At 53.6% G+C, this 12,058-nt stretch overlaps 8 protein-coding genes across 8 annotated transcripts; 4 read left to right on the top strand and 4 right to left on the bottom strand.

The window, feature by feature from the left end:
- Positions 1 to 107: 107 nt before the first annotated feature.
- CTAM01_10532 (G-patch domain-containing protein) lies at positions 108 to 1,288 on the top strand (the record flags this gene model as incomplete). Its single annotated transcript, XM_060526547.1, has 3 exons — positions 108 to 130; positions 203 to 1,202; positions 1,262 to 1,288. The coding sequence occupies 3 exons, from the start codon at positions 108 to 110 to the stop codon at positions 1,286 to 1,288; spliced, it is 1,050 nt and encodes a 349-aa protein (XP_060378795.1).
- Positions 1,289 to 1,836: 548 nt separating this feature from the next.
- CTAM01_10531 (uncharacterized protein) lies at positions 1,837 to 2,469 on the top strand (the record flags this gene model as incomplete). The annotated part of the gene is made up of 1 exon (XM_060526546.1): positions 1,837 to 2,469. One exon carries the CDS (start codon positions 1,837 to 1,839, stop codon positions 2,467 to 2,469), a length of 633 nt encoding a protein of 210 aa, XP_060378794.1.
- Positions 2,470 to 2,826: 357 nt separating this feature from the next.
- CTAM01_10530 (uncharacterized protein) lies at positions 2,827 to 3,303 on the top strand (the record flags this gene model as incomplete). Its single annotated transcript, XM_060526545.1, has 1 exon — positions 2,827 to 3,303. One exon carries the CDS (start codon positions 2,827 to 2,829, stop codon positions 3,301 to 3,303), a length of 477 nt encoding a protein of 158 aa, XP_060378793.1.
- A 1,780-nt stretch (positions 3,304 to 5,083) lies between these two features.
- CTAM01_10529 (uncharacterized protein) lies at positions 5,084 to 6,247 on the top strand (the record flags this gene model as incomplete). Its single annotated transcript, XM_060526544.1, has 1 exon — positions 5,084 to 6,247. The coding sequence occupies one exon, from the start codon at positions 5,084 to 5,086 to the stop codon at positions 6,245 to 6,247; it is 1,164 nt and encodes a 387-aa protein (XP_060378792.1).
- Positions 6,248 to 6,633: 386 nt separating this feature from the next.
- On the bottom strand, positions 6,634 to 7,620 carry CTAM01_10528 (uncharacterized protein; the record flags this gene model as incomplete). Its single annotated transcript, XM_060526543.1, has 1 exon — positions 6,634 to 7,620. One exon carries the CDS (start codon positions 7,618 to 7,620, stop codon positions 6,634 to 6,636), a length of 987 nt encoding a protein of 328 aa, XP_060378791.1.
- A 146-nt stretch (positions 7,621 to 7,766) lies between these two features.
- Positions 7,767 to 8,255, bottom strand: CTAM01_10527 (uncharacterized protein; the record flags this gene model as incomplete). The annotated part of the gene is made up of 1 exon (XM_060526542.1): positions 7,767 to 8,255. A coding segment is annotated over one exon (489 nt), but the record flags the coding sequence as incomplete, so codon positions are not given.
- Positions 8,256 to 8,863: 608 nt separating this feature from the next.
- On the bottom strand, positions 8,864 to 9,175 carry CTAM01_10526 (uncharacterized protein; the record flags this gene model as incomplete). Its single annotated transcript, XM_060526541.1, has 1 exon — positions 8,864 to 9,175. One exon carries the CDS (start codon positions 9,173 to 9,175, stop codon positions 8,864 to 8,866), a length of 312 nt encoding a protein of 103 aa, XP_060378789.1.
- Positions 9,176 to 10,722: 1,547 nt separating this feature from the next.
- Positions 10,723 to 11,977, bottom strand: CTAM01_10525 (thioredoxin; the record flags this gene model as incomplete). Its single annotated transcript, XM_060526540.1, has 3 exons — positions 10,723 to 11,073; positions 11,129 to 11,676; positions 11,902 to 11,977. 3 exons carry the CDS (start codon positions 11,975 to 11,977, stop codon positions 10,723 to 10,725), a joined length of 975 nt encoding a protein of 324 aa, XP_060378788.1.
- Positions 11,978 to 12,058: the final 81 nt, after the last annotated feature.

Genomic DNA, 12,058 nt, shown 5'->3' with positions numbered 1-12,058 from the left:
CCACCAGATTTTTTTCCTGCGATAATGGCTTTGGCCTGCATCTCTTATCGCATCTCGAAAATTCCCATCTTCCATCACCACCGGTCGGCACCCGTCACAACGCAAAGATGGGTCTGGCACAGGCGAAGACGTGAGGCTCACTGTTTCCGTGTGAATTTTTCTCGCCTCTCTGGATAACTGACTGAAAAAAATTAATTTCTAGACGCCGGAAGATCGGCAAGGATCCCAACAACACGAAATGGACCAAGGACCTCGACTCCTTTGGCCAGAAGATCCTGCGATCACAGGGTTGGGAACCCGGCCAGTACCTCGGTGCAAAGGACGCAGCGCACGCGGTGCATCATACGGCGGCCAATGCCTCCTTCATTCGCGTCGCCCTTAAGGATGACATGCTCGGTCTCGGTTTCAAGCAGGCAAGGGATGACAGGGTCACCGGCATGGACGTCTTCTCCGACCTCCTTGGACGCCTGAACGGCAAGTCTACCGAGGTCATTGCCAAGGAGCAGGAGGCCCGCACGGCGCTGAAGAGCACGCTGTACTGCGACAACAAGTTTGGACCCATGCGCTTCGTTAGCGGTGGATTCCTCGTCGGCGACAAGATCAAGGAGGAACCCACGGCCGAGGCGAAGGAGAAGAACGATAGCGACAGCGACGACGTCAACATGGAGGATATCCCCGAATCGAGCAAAAAGTCGAAGAAGCGCAAGGCCGAGGAGTCGAGCGAAGACGATTCTTCGTCTTCTGAGGACGAGAAGGCGAAGAAGAAGCGGAGGAAGGAAGAAAAGAAGGAAAAGAAGGAGAAGAAACGCAGCAAATCAAAGTCTGCGGCCAAGGAGGATGCTTCCGAAGATACCCAGGACGAGACGGCAGAGAAGAAGGCGAAGAAGGACAAGAAGAAGAGCAAAAAAGCCAAGAAGGAGGCCGCCGACAACAGCGACGAAGACGAATCGTCAGACGACAAGTCGTCAAAGAAGAAGCGCAAGGGCGAGACGGATGCCGAGAAGGCTGCAAGGAAAGAGGAGAAGAAGCGTCGCAAGGAGGAGAAGCGCGCGAAGAAGGCGGCGGCAGCGTCAGCATCAGCGTCAACAACACCGACGGCCAGTGGTACGTCGACGCCGGTGCTCAGAGGCCACCACGCCGTGAGGTCACGGTGGATCGCGCAGAAGAGGATGGCGACTATGGATGACAAGGCATTGAACGCGGTACGTCTTGGTGTTGCTCGAACACTTCTTGTGCGAATGTTTACTGACGTGTGTTACAGATTTTCATGGTCAAATCGCAATCTTGATAGACTAGCAAGTATTAGACAGTTAATGACACTTCTCGGGCGCTTTTCTTCCCTTCGAATTTACATTTTCCTTACGCGATCTCAGCATTTGGGCTACTAAGCTACTTGGTCAAGCTGCGCCGCTCCTGTCGCTTCCGATCGCATTGGCTGTTTTTCGATCTATTCGCCTACACAGCAATATATCACGGTTATTTTGTGTTGCACAAAAGACGTCGCATATTTCATTCGAATCAACAGCTGAATTGCGCATACTTAGCTTCTGGGCAAAATGAAGTCAATGGGTCCAACCAAGGACCAAGGCCCGCTTCATCGTCGCCCGGCTTATGAAGGATTCGGAGGCCACCGAGCCAAGCTACCGGCACATAGTTGCCGCTTCGCATTCCAATCTCACATAAGTACTTTGACCCATATTCTCCTGGTGCTCCACCGTCAGCTTCTTCATTACATGTTTATTGTTCAAATAAAAGCATCCATTCAAAGGCTTTAGCCAGCGAAGATCTTAAAAAGATTTCTTGACTTACAACGAAGTGGGGAGCTCGATTAGAAACATGACTTCAACTCCAACGCCAATTCCACGACCAGAGCCTGTAGCAAGCAGCGATGGACTTAAATCAAGTACCGCAGCGCCCCCGACAACGAAGCCAGACACTCCCAATACTGCCCCGAGACAACACATCGATGATCTCATGCCGTCCGAAAACTATTTCGCAACCTGGTACTTTCTCAACCTGGCAGCACTAGCGACAATCGGCAGCCTCTCTGTGAGGCCATCGCCCTCCGGCGACGAAGACGCCAAGCTCCTCCTCGCCATCCCCGCCACGGTCTTCTTCTTCATCACAGGGGCCGGCGTGTTCATCATGACGTACGGCGTCTGGCCCCGTACGGGCCATCAGCGAATCCTGAGCAGTATACTGGGCTTCACTGCCACGCTCATTTACGGGATCACGGTCCCGAGCTGGACCGTTGGCGTCGGGCAGACTCTGGGGCGGGAGTTCTGCCTGCTGAGCGGGTTCCACGTCGGGTTCTGGATTGAGGGGGTGACGGGGCTCATGGGGCTGGTTCTCGAGGCCCTCAAGAACTCGAAGGAGGAGCCTCTGCCGAGGAAGATCCGTACTGTTGGCGGCGAGGATGCGGCCAAGACTCAGCCTTCCTCTTCGTCCGGCGCGGCTCAGAACCTTTGAGATCTCAAGGTTGGACGTACCGTTCAGGCGTTTTCAGGCCTACGCAAGGTTGGGATGCGGCTGGATTAAGTTTGTGGGAGAGACCATCGCGGTTACCCGTACACATAATGCGGGTTTCCCCACGGTTGTAGAGCGAGCCGAAACGAGATGGCCTATATCATCTTCCTCCACAAACGTTCCGGCGAGCACTGAATATCCGAGCAGGTCCTGCTGTCCATGTACCAAAGTCCACCAAACTCATAGCACTTCACTACCAATCTTTGAATGCTAAACTCAGGACTCGCGCTACGCATCGGTCCTTTGGGCGTAATACTGCCTCAAGAGCGATACACCGCGACTCTAAGTCCCTCTTCAAACATGGGAGATAACAAATCCACCTACCCACCTCCCTTGACAATGAAGAAACCACCCAAACCCTCTACCGAGGAAGTCGAGTCAAAGAAGGAAATAGCCGAACAGTTGTTATGCGCGCTCGCTGTCAACTTCTCGAGCTGGGTCGTCCTGGCGGTCCTTGGCAGCGAACCCTGCACAGTTGAGTCGGAGGAACTCTTTGTCATCTACGGCGTCGCCGCGATGATCGCATTCCCGGTCTCGTGCATCGCCATCCTGGAACATTGGCCGAAGGGTCCGAGAAGCACATCCGGCATCATGACAGCCGGCATATTGGGCTATGGTATCGCGATGGCCCACTCGTTCGTCACCGGGCCCTGGCCGACCATCTTTACCAGGCACTCCTACCACTTTTCTGGGGTTTACATCGGTTTCCTAATCGAGGCGGCCACGGGATGGTGCGACGGCTTAGCATCGATCATGGCAGAGAAGTTTAGCAAATGAGTCGAAGTCTACGGAATGAGAGAAGACTGCCCGAAAAAATTTCGGCTGTTGAGCGCAGCGTCGCTTTCTTCCTGGACAACTGCTGGGAATATGGCACACGTTTTCGACTGTGAGGACACTCTGGAACAATACCGGGCTCTAATGGGGGTTGGCAACGATGCAAATGGAATAAATCTCGGAAACTTGAGAGACTTGCACGTCACGAGCAGGTTTCGGACAATAAAAATGACCGACTACTATCATCTGCACTACTCTGTGGCTGTCTATCTCGGCGTACCCTTGATAAACACATCAATACATCCTCTATCTAATTATTATTTCCAAGGGCTTGGAAGCAGTAAATGTATATGGCTGTGTTGTTGCCTAGGTATCTGCTCGCCAGGCCAACCACATTTGATCCCAGCACCGCGTTCTTCATGTGGTTGACAAGAAGCTCTAAGGCAATCCTCTTGGACTACATCACGGCTTTGGATTTCCCAAGGTCGGACGAAATAGCGTGGTATCTCTAGTCTTAGTCCTTAATCAAAAAAAAGGTTTGCGAAAATGATGGTATTTCGTGGCTAATCTCTACCGACGAATGTGAACCGTGTGATGCCAGCCTAGTGATTCACCTTTGACACCCGTATCTCTCACCGCCCGGCCTCACGCACATCGCCCACCACCCACCACCTCACCCACTATAATTATTAAAAGGGAGGCATTCCATCACCAAGGCCTGTGACGTAGCGGGGAATGTCACTTAGATGGGAATAGCCCCGCACTCATAGGTCCCGGGTTCGAGTCCCGTATTGTTCTTGTAAAAATCCTTGCATCGTTACACCTGAGGCTGGTAAGAGTCTCCTCGGATCTTTCGTAGGTTCCCTGTTATAGGGAGCTGAGCTTTTTGCATTTTTTTGTATGAGTTAGAAGTCCGATGGGATAGCGGTCCCTCGCCCTCAAGGTTGTTGTGGATGATTAATGGCCCAGATAATTACTTGGTGGGTTAAGACTGGAGTCTACACGGGTGCTCAACTTTTTCGTGATCTATTGTGCATATTTCAAGAACATGGCCGCGAAGAAGACCGAACTAACGTACCATCTCGAATTACTCTCGAGTCTACCGAGTCCGTGGCAAAGTTAAGTTGAACTCTTGCTTTGCCTTTGACCGCGCCCCTTTTTGTTATCTTGATGAAGTCCGAGACTCTTGGATTAGCTTGGATCATGTAGACTTTATCTCTGAGCACATCTTCCAAGCTGGATTCTCGAGTGTACCTCGGATCATGTCTTATTAGTGTTATGTTCAGGATCTGGCAGATTACGTACTAAAAAAACAAATTAGAGGTTGAATGAAGCTTCAAACGTCCCGCAAGAAGTGTCATCACGCAGTCGTCAAGAGTCATACATTGCCAAGCCGCAAACCGAATAGTCCCAGTTCTTTCCCAGGAGCCAAATGTCCCAAAGGCACCTGCATGGCATGAAATATCTCCGCTGGACTCTGATTGAGCGCAGGATCGTGGTACGACTGAAGTCTAAACACAGAGCAGAGAGTATCATGGTCCGATGGTGAAGGTATCTCCGACCAAGAGAAAAGTTGCGAAAACTCAAAGACATGAGGTATCTCCGGAAGAACGGTGTATGTAGTATATCAAACAGGCCCGTTTCCTGTCTCATTGATCGTTCTCCGTTCATTTCATATCCCATAAATCATCTTGATAATTCTAACAACTTCAAGTTACACTCACCACTTTCTCAAGTCACTTTACACCCAAGTATTCAATCACATATACCATCAGTAGCAAAAATGGCGGCTGCCCGTACCTACTTTGCGAGATACCCTCACGTCTGGCACGATCGCTCCACTCGTCCGAGACTCACTACCATGAGTCTCGAGACGATCGAGGAGTCTCTGGGAGAAGTCAGCGAGACCCCTACCCCTGACGAGGTCAAGATGCTCCAATCAGCCTCCAGGGCCGAGGCCATCACCAAGGCCCTATTCGAGCAAGTATACGCTCCCAACAAGCCTGGAGAGAAGGGAATAGAGGGGAGGGAGTCTCAATCTCCTCCAACCGAGCTCGCGACTCCGGGATTCAAAGCCCCTTCCACTTGGAACCCCACCACACCCGGCTGCATAGACTGCACCATCTCCCCCTCCCCCAGCCACAACTACAGCAACAACATCGGCTGGACCTCCTTCGAAGATGTCGCCCTAGAAGCCCGCACCCTCGCAGAATACGGCATCCGCAGCCCTCGCGTCAAATCCCGGCTCTCCCGCTTCCAGTACGCCGACTACGAACAAGAACCCCTCACCCGCAACGAGCCCTGGATCAAGAGGTTCTCGTACTTCGAATACGGGATCGAGGCTGCGAGGGCGATCCAGAGACGTGATGATGTGGTTGTTGTTGACCCCTTCCACGTCGACGAACTCCCCGTCGAGGCGGAGATTGAGGAGTTGGTTCTCCCGCCGCCTGTGCTGCCACTGCCACAACCACAGCCACCGGTGGTCGCCCCGCACCTTGAGGAGTTACGGCCGCGGTCTTTGGACCTCAGCGCAGCGAAGGTGAATGAGAGTGAGAGTGGGAGTGAGATTACTTCGGAGGAGCATCTCTGTCTCTTCTGTTCCTCCGTCGTTTGGTGTGAGAGTGAGGAGGATTCGGAGTACAGCCTGGCTGATCAGGAGATCCGGCGAGAGCTGGATGCGGTGAATTGGGATTTCGAGAAGTGGGCTCTCGGCGATGGTAATTCCGACACGGACGGCGAGAAGTCTCCCGCCTCTCCTGCCACTCCTGCCGAGCGGTGCGGGGGCGTAGTCGCCGTAGTAGAGATGGAGGGAAAAGAAGAAGAGGAGGAGGAGGAGGAGGAATCGGCCTTCAGTGTGGTTCTGCTGGCGAATCTCGTTGGATTTTCCATTTCCTTCCTGATCGTGTCCATCGTATTCGGACTCCGGTCGGAATCGCAGTGGGCGTAAAGCTTGAGCAAGGGAAGATGGGAGGAAGGGTGGTGTGCGAATAATGACATGACGATGATAAGAATGATAATGAGGCATAAGCAATGGCGGGAACTCGTGTTGAGCCTTCTCGCGTGGGATCACACAGTATGTAGTCTGCCTCTAGAGGCAGATTGAAAATTAATGGAAATACTGTGGTCACCAAGATGCATTTTGAAGAGTGTGACTTATTATCCGTTTTATATGCAGCCTGAATGATGAGACTGATACTACAAGCCCAGATGCCGCTGTATTGCGCCTAACCGAGAACCTTGAAGTCAAGATCTAAAGAGGGTATAGATAATGCATGCAAGCCCCTAAACTCCACACCCAAGAGAACGCCAACCCAAAAAAATAAAAAAAGTGCATCAATAATGCTGTGCCTTGCTGTACTTCCACAATAGACTCGCGCCCTCAAGCTTGGGCATGACTTTTGGCCGCTGGCATCCCGGCGAGCCCTTTCCGACAAGGTGGATAGATCTTTGGAACCTCCGCCTGAAGCGCCGCCAGTCGTCATTCGTGGGCCACGACTCAAACAGGTCGCCTTCGTTTTCCAAGTCATCCTTGTCGAAACAGTCGTCCTTGTCGTCGTCGACGTCCAGCGGGTAATAGAGAAATTGATTAGAGTGCGGGTGTCGCGGCTGTGTATAGTTGAGCTGTGACTCAATATCGAACTTGAAGCGGTATCCTTGGTGCACCAATTGTGGTCGTTGCGGATCTGGGTAGTTCATATGAGATGTGGCATATGGAGGTCGAATGTCAAAGTCGAACTGGAACTCCTGGTGGACGACAAATACGAGCTTCCTTAATCTGGGGAACTTTGCCAGACGGGCAAGCAGCGTCGATATAATGGACTTGGAGACTTTCCAACTGAGCACCGGGTGGCAGATGCCAGTGTAGAGTCCGTATGACGTTCCAAACGCAAGCCGACTGAGGTTGTCTCGCACAAGAGGGATCTGGCTGAAGAACTGCAATGTCCGGAGTAACCGCTTGACCAGCAAGTACGGCTCGAGCAAAAGGATATCGCGCGATAGGTCGACGTATTTCGTCGTCGCCGAGAGAGCGAGAGGTCTGTAGCGTTGTAGTACAAACACCCTCGTCTCATGGCATACCGCGCCCAGCGCTGGTGGCGGTTCATCTCGAACATTGGCGAACATGAGCCCGGCTGCCGCAGGCGTTTTTTGGCTTGCATTCGGCGAGTCCATGACTTCGTACACGCGCGCTTCTGGGAGAGCGTACTCCCATATCATTAATCGGATCTCCACTGGTAACTTCATCATCGGGAACGCCTCTCCGGGGGTGGTTGTGGGACTCGAAAACTCCTTCGAGATAGACGGAAATAATGTTGAAGGCATGTTGATCTATGTGTGACGCTGAGGCTGGGTTGCATCGCAGCAAAGAGATCTTCAGAAACACACAATGCGGGCGGTTTGTGAACCTGGCGGTCGATCTTCTTTAAGGCCGGATGATCTCTAGCTGGGGGGGGGGGGGGGCAACAACTTTAATGATCGACGTGACCCAACCACTCGGACAGCGACCGCGCAACGCAACGACTGGGCAGATACTTCGTAGGCACGCAGCAGCCAGCAGACACGCAATGGGACGAGACGAACGTCCCCGACGGGGAGGTTGGCGTTGAAATATAGGACCGCGATACCCACTCGTTTAACGTTTCGACTAGCGGCCCGAGAGATCTCGCATAGATGAGGGTAGGAGTTTGTTTCGAGGATCGCGCCGGGGTGAAGTGTGGGTGAGGGGAGTTTATCTGTTTATCTTGGAGACCTGGCACTAGCAGCTTTCGCAGGTTGATGAGGTTTGCTGATGGGACGACACCAATGAGACGGGGCTGCTCGGAAGCGGAGCGAGATGTGTGTTCGAATCTTGTCCAAAGGAAGAAGGAGAGACGACTCAAGGAGCTTCTTGACAGGGAAGAAAGTGAAACGTGAGGAAACGCAACCGGACTTGTTGCTTGCAAACGGCGGATGTAAGCTGGGTTTTGTGAGCCGTCCGGAGAGTCCCCATCACACTGGTGAAACTGGGGCTAGACCGGATCATCTGATGGCTGTCAGTTTTGACTAGACTAAGGTAAGGTATGGTCATCTACCGTCCCTGCGGTGTCGTTAGTGGGCAAAAGCAACGTGGGATGTCACGACCGGTACGCCGCAACAAATGAACTATTGGCCGCCATGACTGCCACATCAGGTAATCGTGCCGGCAGTTAATGACGCACCGATGTCAGAGCGGGCGAATGCACGTCGATATTCGGGCCTCTTAAGGTCTTAAGCATGGCGAAAACGATATGTGAAAATGGGTCCTCGGTGCCGATTTGGCGAGGCGGAGTTGCGAAAAAGCGCACCGATAGACTAAGGTAGTAAGAAACTCGGTCCGCCGCCGCCGGAAGCCCGCGATGAACATGGCGCGAATTCTAAATTTGGCGGTCAACGAGAGAACGCTTGCCCCTCGTAATCCGATGACGAGTCGTGATGCCATAAGCTGGCGGTAAATAGCTAGCAACTCGAGCTTGCATGGGCGCGCGCGCGCAAGAGAGAGAAAGAGAGGGCGGTCCAGATTAGACAGATTGGAAGCATCGGTCTGCTGTCATTCGAACCATGCTACGGCGTAGCACGGCGCTGGACTGCCACGGCGCTGCAAGGTGACCGCAGGGTTCCAACGAGATGGCAGACGGTTAGCCATGCCAAGACGTTGGCCGGGGCCAGTTCGGGGAAGTGGTGGCATCGGAAGAGGGGCGGACGTGGTAAGGAGCTTGCCGAGAGCGACAGACGACGAAGGAAGGGAGGGGCTCCGAAGGGCTCGGTCGATTAGGTGGGTACGGGGTTCAAAGGTCGTTTGCTTGAGGCTTTGGGATCGGGCGAACGATACGAAAGCGGACAAGGTAGGTTGGTTAAGCATATTGCGTTGCCTCCTGGCACCTCCTCAGGTTGGGTCTCCGCCGCCTCATCACGGGCCCAGGCTCAATCAATCTGAAGGGGACTTGATAGGGCACTTGACGACGTTGCGTGACCGTTTGGTTGAAGTATCCGGCTCATCATCTGTCGTATCCAGGTATCCTAGGACCTAGCCCCCTGCGCAGATGACACCCCTTGGCCTCCTCTCGCCCTTCGGCACAACTTGGCTTTGCCTAGTACAATTAGAACCGTGCATGGTAGCAGCTTTCTTTCAGCCCTGGTCGACATGGCTTATTGGGGGTGGGCATATTGTGTTGCGCAAGCCGGAATCCCCCCATTGTTTAGTTCGATGAAGCGGGCGAGTAGAATAGGATAGGTAGTAAGCTCGGCGCACACGACGGCTTGAGTAAGACGATGGAAGAGGGTGTCTTCATTTGTTGCTGGCTGGACGTTCGCAGTTGTTCTGATGGACTTTGGATGACGACTGGGGTGGGTGTCATCTAGTTGGCTCAAATCCGATATGCTGCTCGTCGCACACTGAGTGCAAACTGTGGGGACCGGGCGTTTGAGTGGACTCCAGGCGCACTGACCAGGTCCGGCAGCACAACGGGACGTCCAGTGGGGCCTCACTCTCTTTACGGTCTTACCTAAGCATGCTAAGGTACGTGGGTACCTCGCCAGGCTCGCAGACTGAGGTGCAGTCACGTGACTCACGTCCGCAACCAGCGCAGCCAGTCACCCAGTGGAACGCCGCGTCCACCTGCAGCCCGCGGAGCCTGCCGCGGCTATCTTCCGTTTGTCCGCGAAAAGGTTCCTCCGGTGCCCTTAGTCCAGCTGCATCGGACCCACTCCGGGCGGGCGTGCAGGGACCCATCTCACGATATAAAAAAGAATTTTTGGTCGCGGCTCTTTCGGAGGCTTCTCTTTTTTCTTCTTTTTTTCTTCGTGCGGCTGGCACGATTCGTTACAGTTTCCCCTGTTGCTGGAATTCCTAAGTCGGTGAATTCATGGCGTCAATCGTGCCCCAGATCGAATTTTAATTGCAGCCGGCCTCGTCCATCATAGATCCTGTTCTTGCTCTTGTAGCGAGTTGGGTCGCGATCGATGGGCCGGACATATCCAACCCTTCAAGCCAAATTTATTCTTGGCTGGAACTCGCAAAGTGAATGCGACGACCCAGGCGGGAGAAGTACGCCTTATGCGGCTATGTCACCTATTATTACCTGCCTCGCGGTTGAGCTCAAGGCAGTATGTCGTCGCAACCCGTGGACGTTTCCTAACTTGGCGCACCACGCGCGCTCTAGAATCGTCTCATGTATGACCGCCTAAATGCGTGACTCTGCATTACCGAGCGTCAATCATGCTCAACCATGCAATCTGTTTGTGGCTCAGTGGTTTTGGATTTTGAGCCTCCGGCACAAACTGTTACCGGAGGCGTCTATAACTATTGCTCTATTCATGATTCTCGTCGCATGGGGTCTCGAGTGCAGACTTTTCTTCCTCTTTCTTGTCTTTTCACCAGACCGGTTTTCAATGACCCACCGATCCGCTCTATTCGCCGGCCTCATCGCCAATCTTCTCCAACTTGCCCATTTCTCTCTTCTCGCCCGACTCGCCGATGAGGCGCACGCGATCGAGACGCACCTTTTCACCGTCGCCGTCACCCTTGGTTACGTAAATGATCAAGCTGTTAATGTTCTGGAACTTGACGAAACGAAGGCCAATGTTGGCGGTGCCGTCAGCGTTCCAGTCCTTCTCGGTGAGCTCGATGGCTTGCGTGGGAGGTGTATCGTCGGCTTCGCTGAAGTCGAGGTTATGAGGCTTGTTTGTGTAGAGGTGAATGGTGCCCGGGCGCATAGGAGCCTCGTCGTCGTCATCGTCGGTAGGAGGCAGGGAGGTGAGCTGCGTGATGGGTTAGCAACTGACGCTGTGTCTAACTACAATTTTCCAATCATACCTGAAGGGTGTGCAGCTTGATCATGGACTGGAACGGCATGAACAGCAAGAGCTGGTCATCGGCACCACTCTCAACCCAATCCTTCACGCCCTCCTTCTTCGCAAGCGCGCTGGGCTTGGATGGGTCGAACAAGACCTTGACAGGACCAAAATCCTCGTCGGCGTTCAGCAGCTCGCAGCCCTTGGGCTCGATCTGGCCGGTAACGTCGCCATAGCCGCGAGGGAACTCTGCGCCTCTCCAGTTGCCTCCGCTTGAACTTCCGGACGCCTCGCCAGAGCCTGAACCGCCCTCGGAAACCTCCTTCGCCAGCCTCTTGACCACCTCTTGGAGCTTGCGGGGGTCGGCGCCCTGGACCTTCTCAATGGTCTTGCCTTCGCGGAAGATCATGAAAGTCGGGAGGGAAGTAACGCTGTAGGCGGAGGCGATCTCCTTCTGGGACTCGACGTCAATCTTGACAAAAGTGACGACATTCTTGCGGGACAGGGACGAGGAAAGCTGCTCGTAGAGGGGCGCGATAGCTTTGCAGGGACCGCACCAGTCGGCGTAGACTAGAATCCATTTGTCAGCACGTCAACTCAATCGTGGATGCATCCCGCGAGCAGCTCAATAGCCTCCTAGATGAAGAAGTAGGAACGTGGCCGGCGCGATACCGAGAGGCAATGAAGCCGCTACCACATCGCGTTGGAGCTATCGCGGCCGTATATGGCCTCACTGGCGTCATCCAGGATGGAGAGGCAGGGGTGCAGTGACTTCGGTGGTCGGGTAGTACTCACAGTCAGCAACGACGATACGGGAGCTCGACAGGAGTTTCTGGAACTCCGCTGCCGACTTGATGTGAACCGTAGACATCTTTGCGGCTCCAAGACTGCAGGGTTCGTGTCGGTAGGTAGAATGGGAAGGTTGATGTTGATGATGGAACTCCGAAGAAAG

Source organism: Colletotrichum tamarilloi (assembly GCF_030869305.1).
Source record: "Colletotrichum tamarilloi strain Tom-12 chromosome Unknown Scaffold_49.1, whole genome shotgun sequence".
In the NCBI taxonomy this organism is placed as follows: domain Eukaryota; kingdom Fungi; phylum Ascomycota; class Sordariomycetes; order Glomerellales; family Glomerellaceae; genus Colletotrichum; species Colletotrichum tamarilloi.
This window is presented reverse-complemented; position numbering and strand designations above follow the sequence as displayed.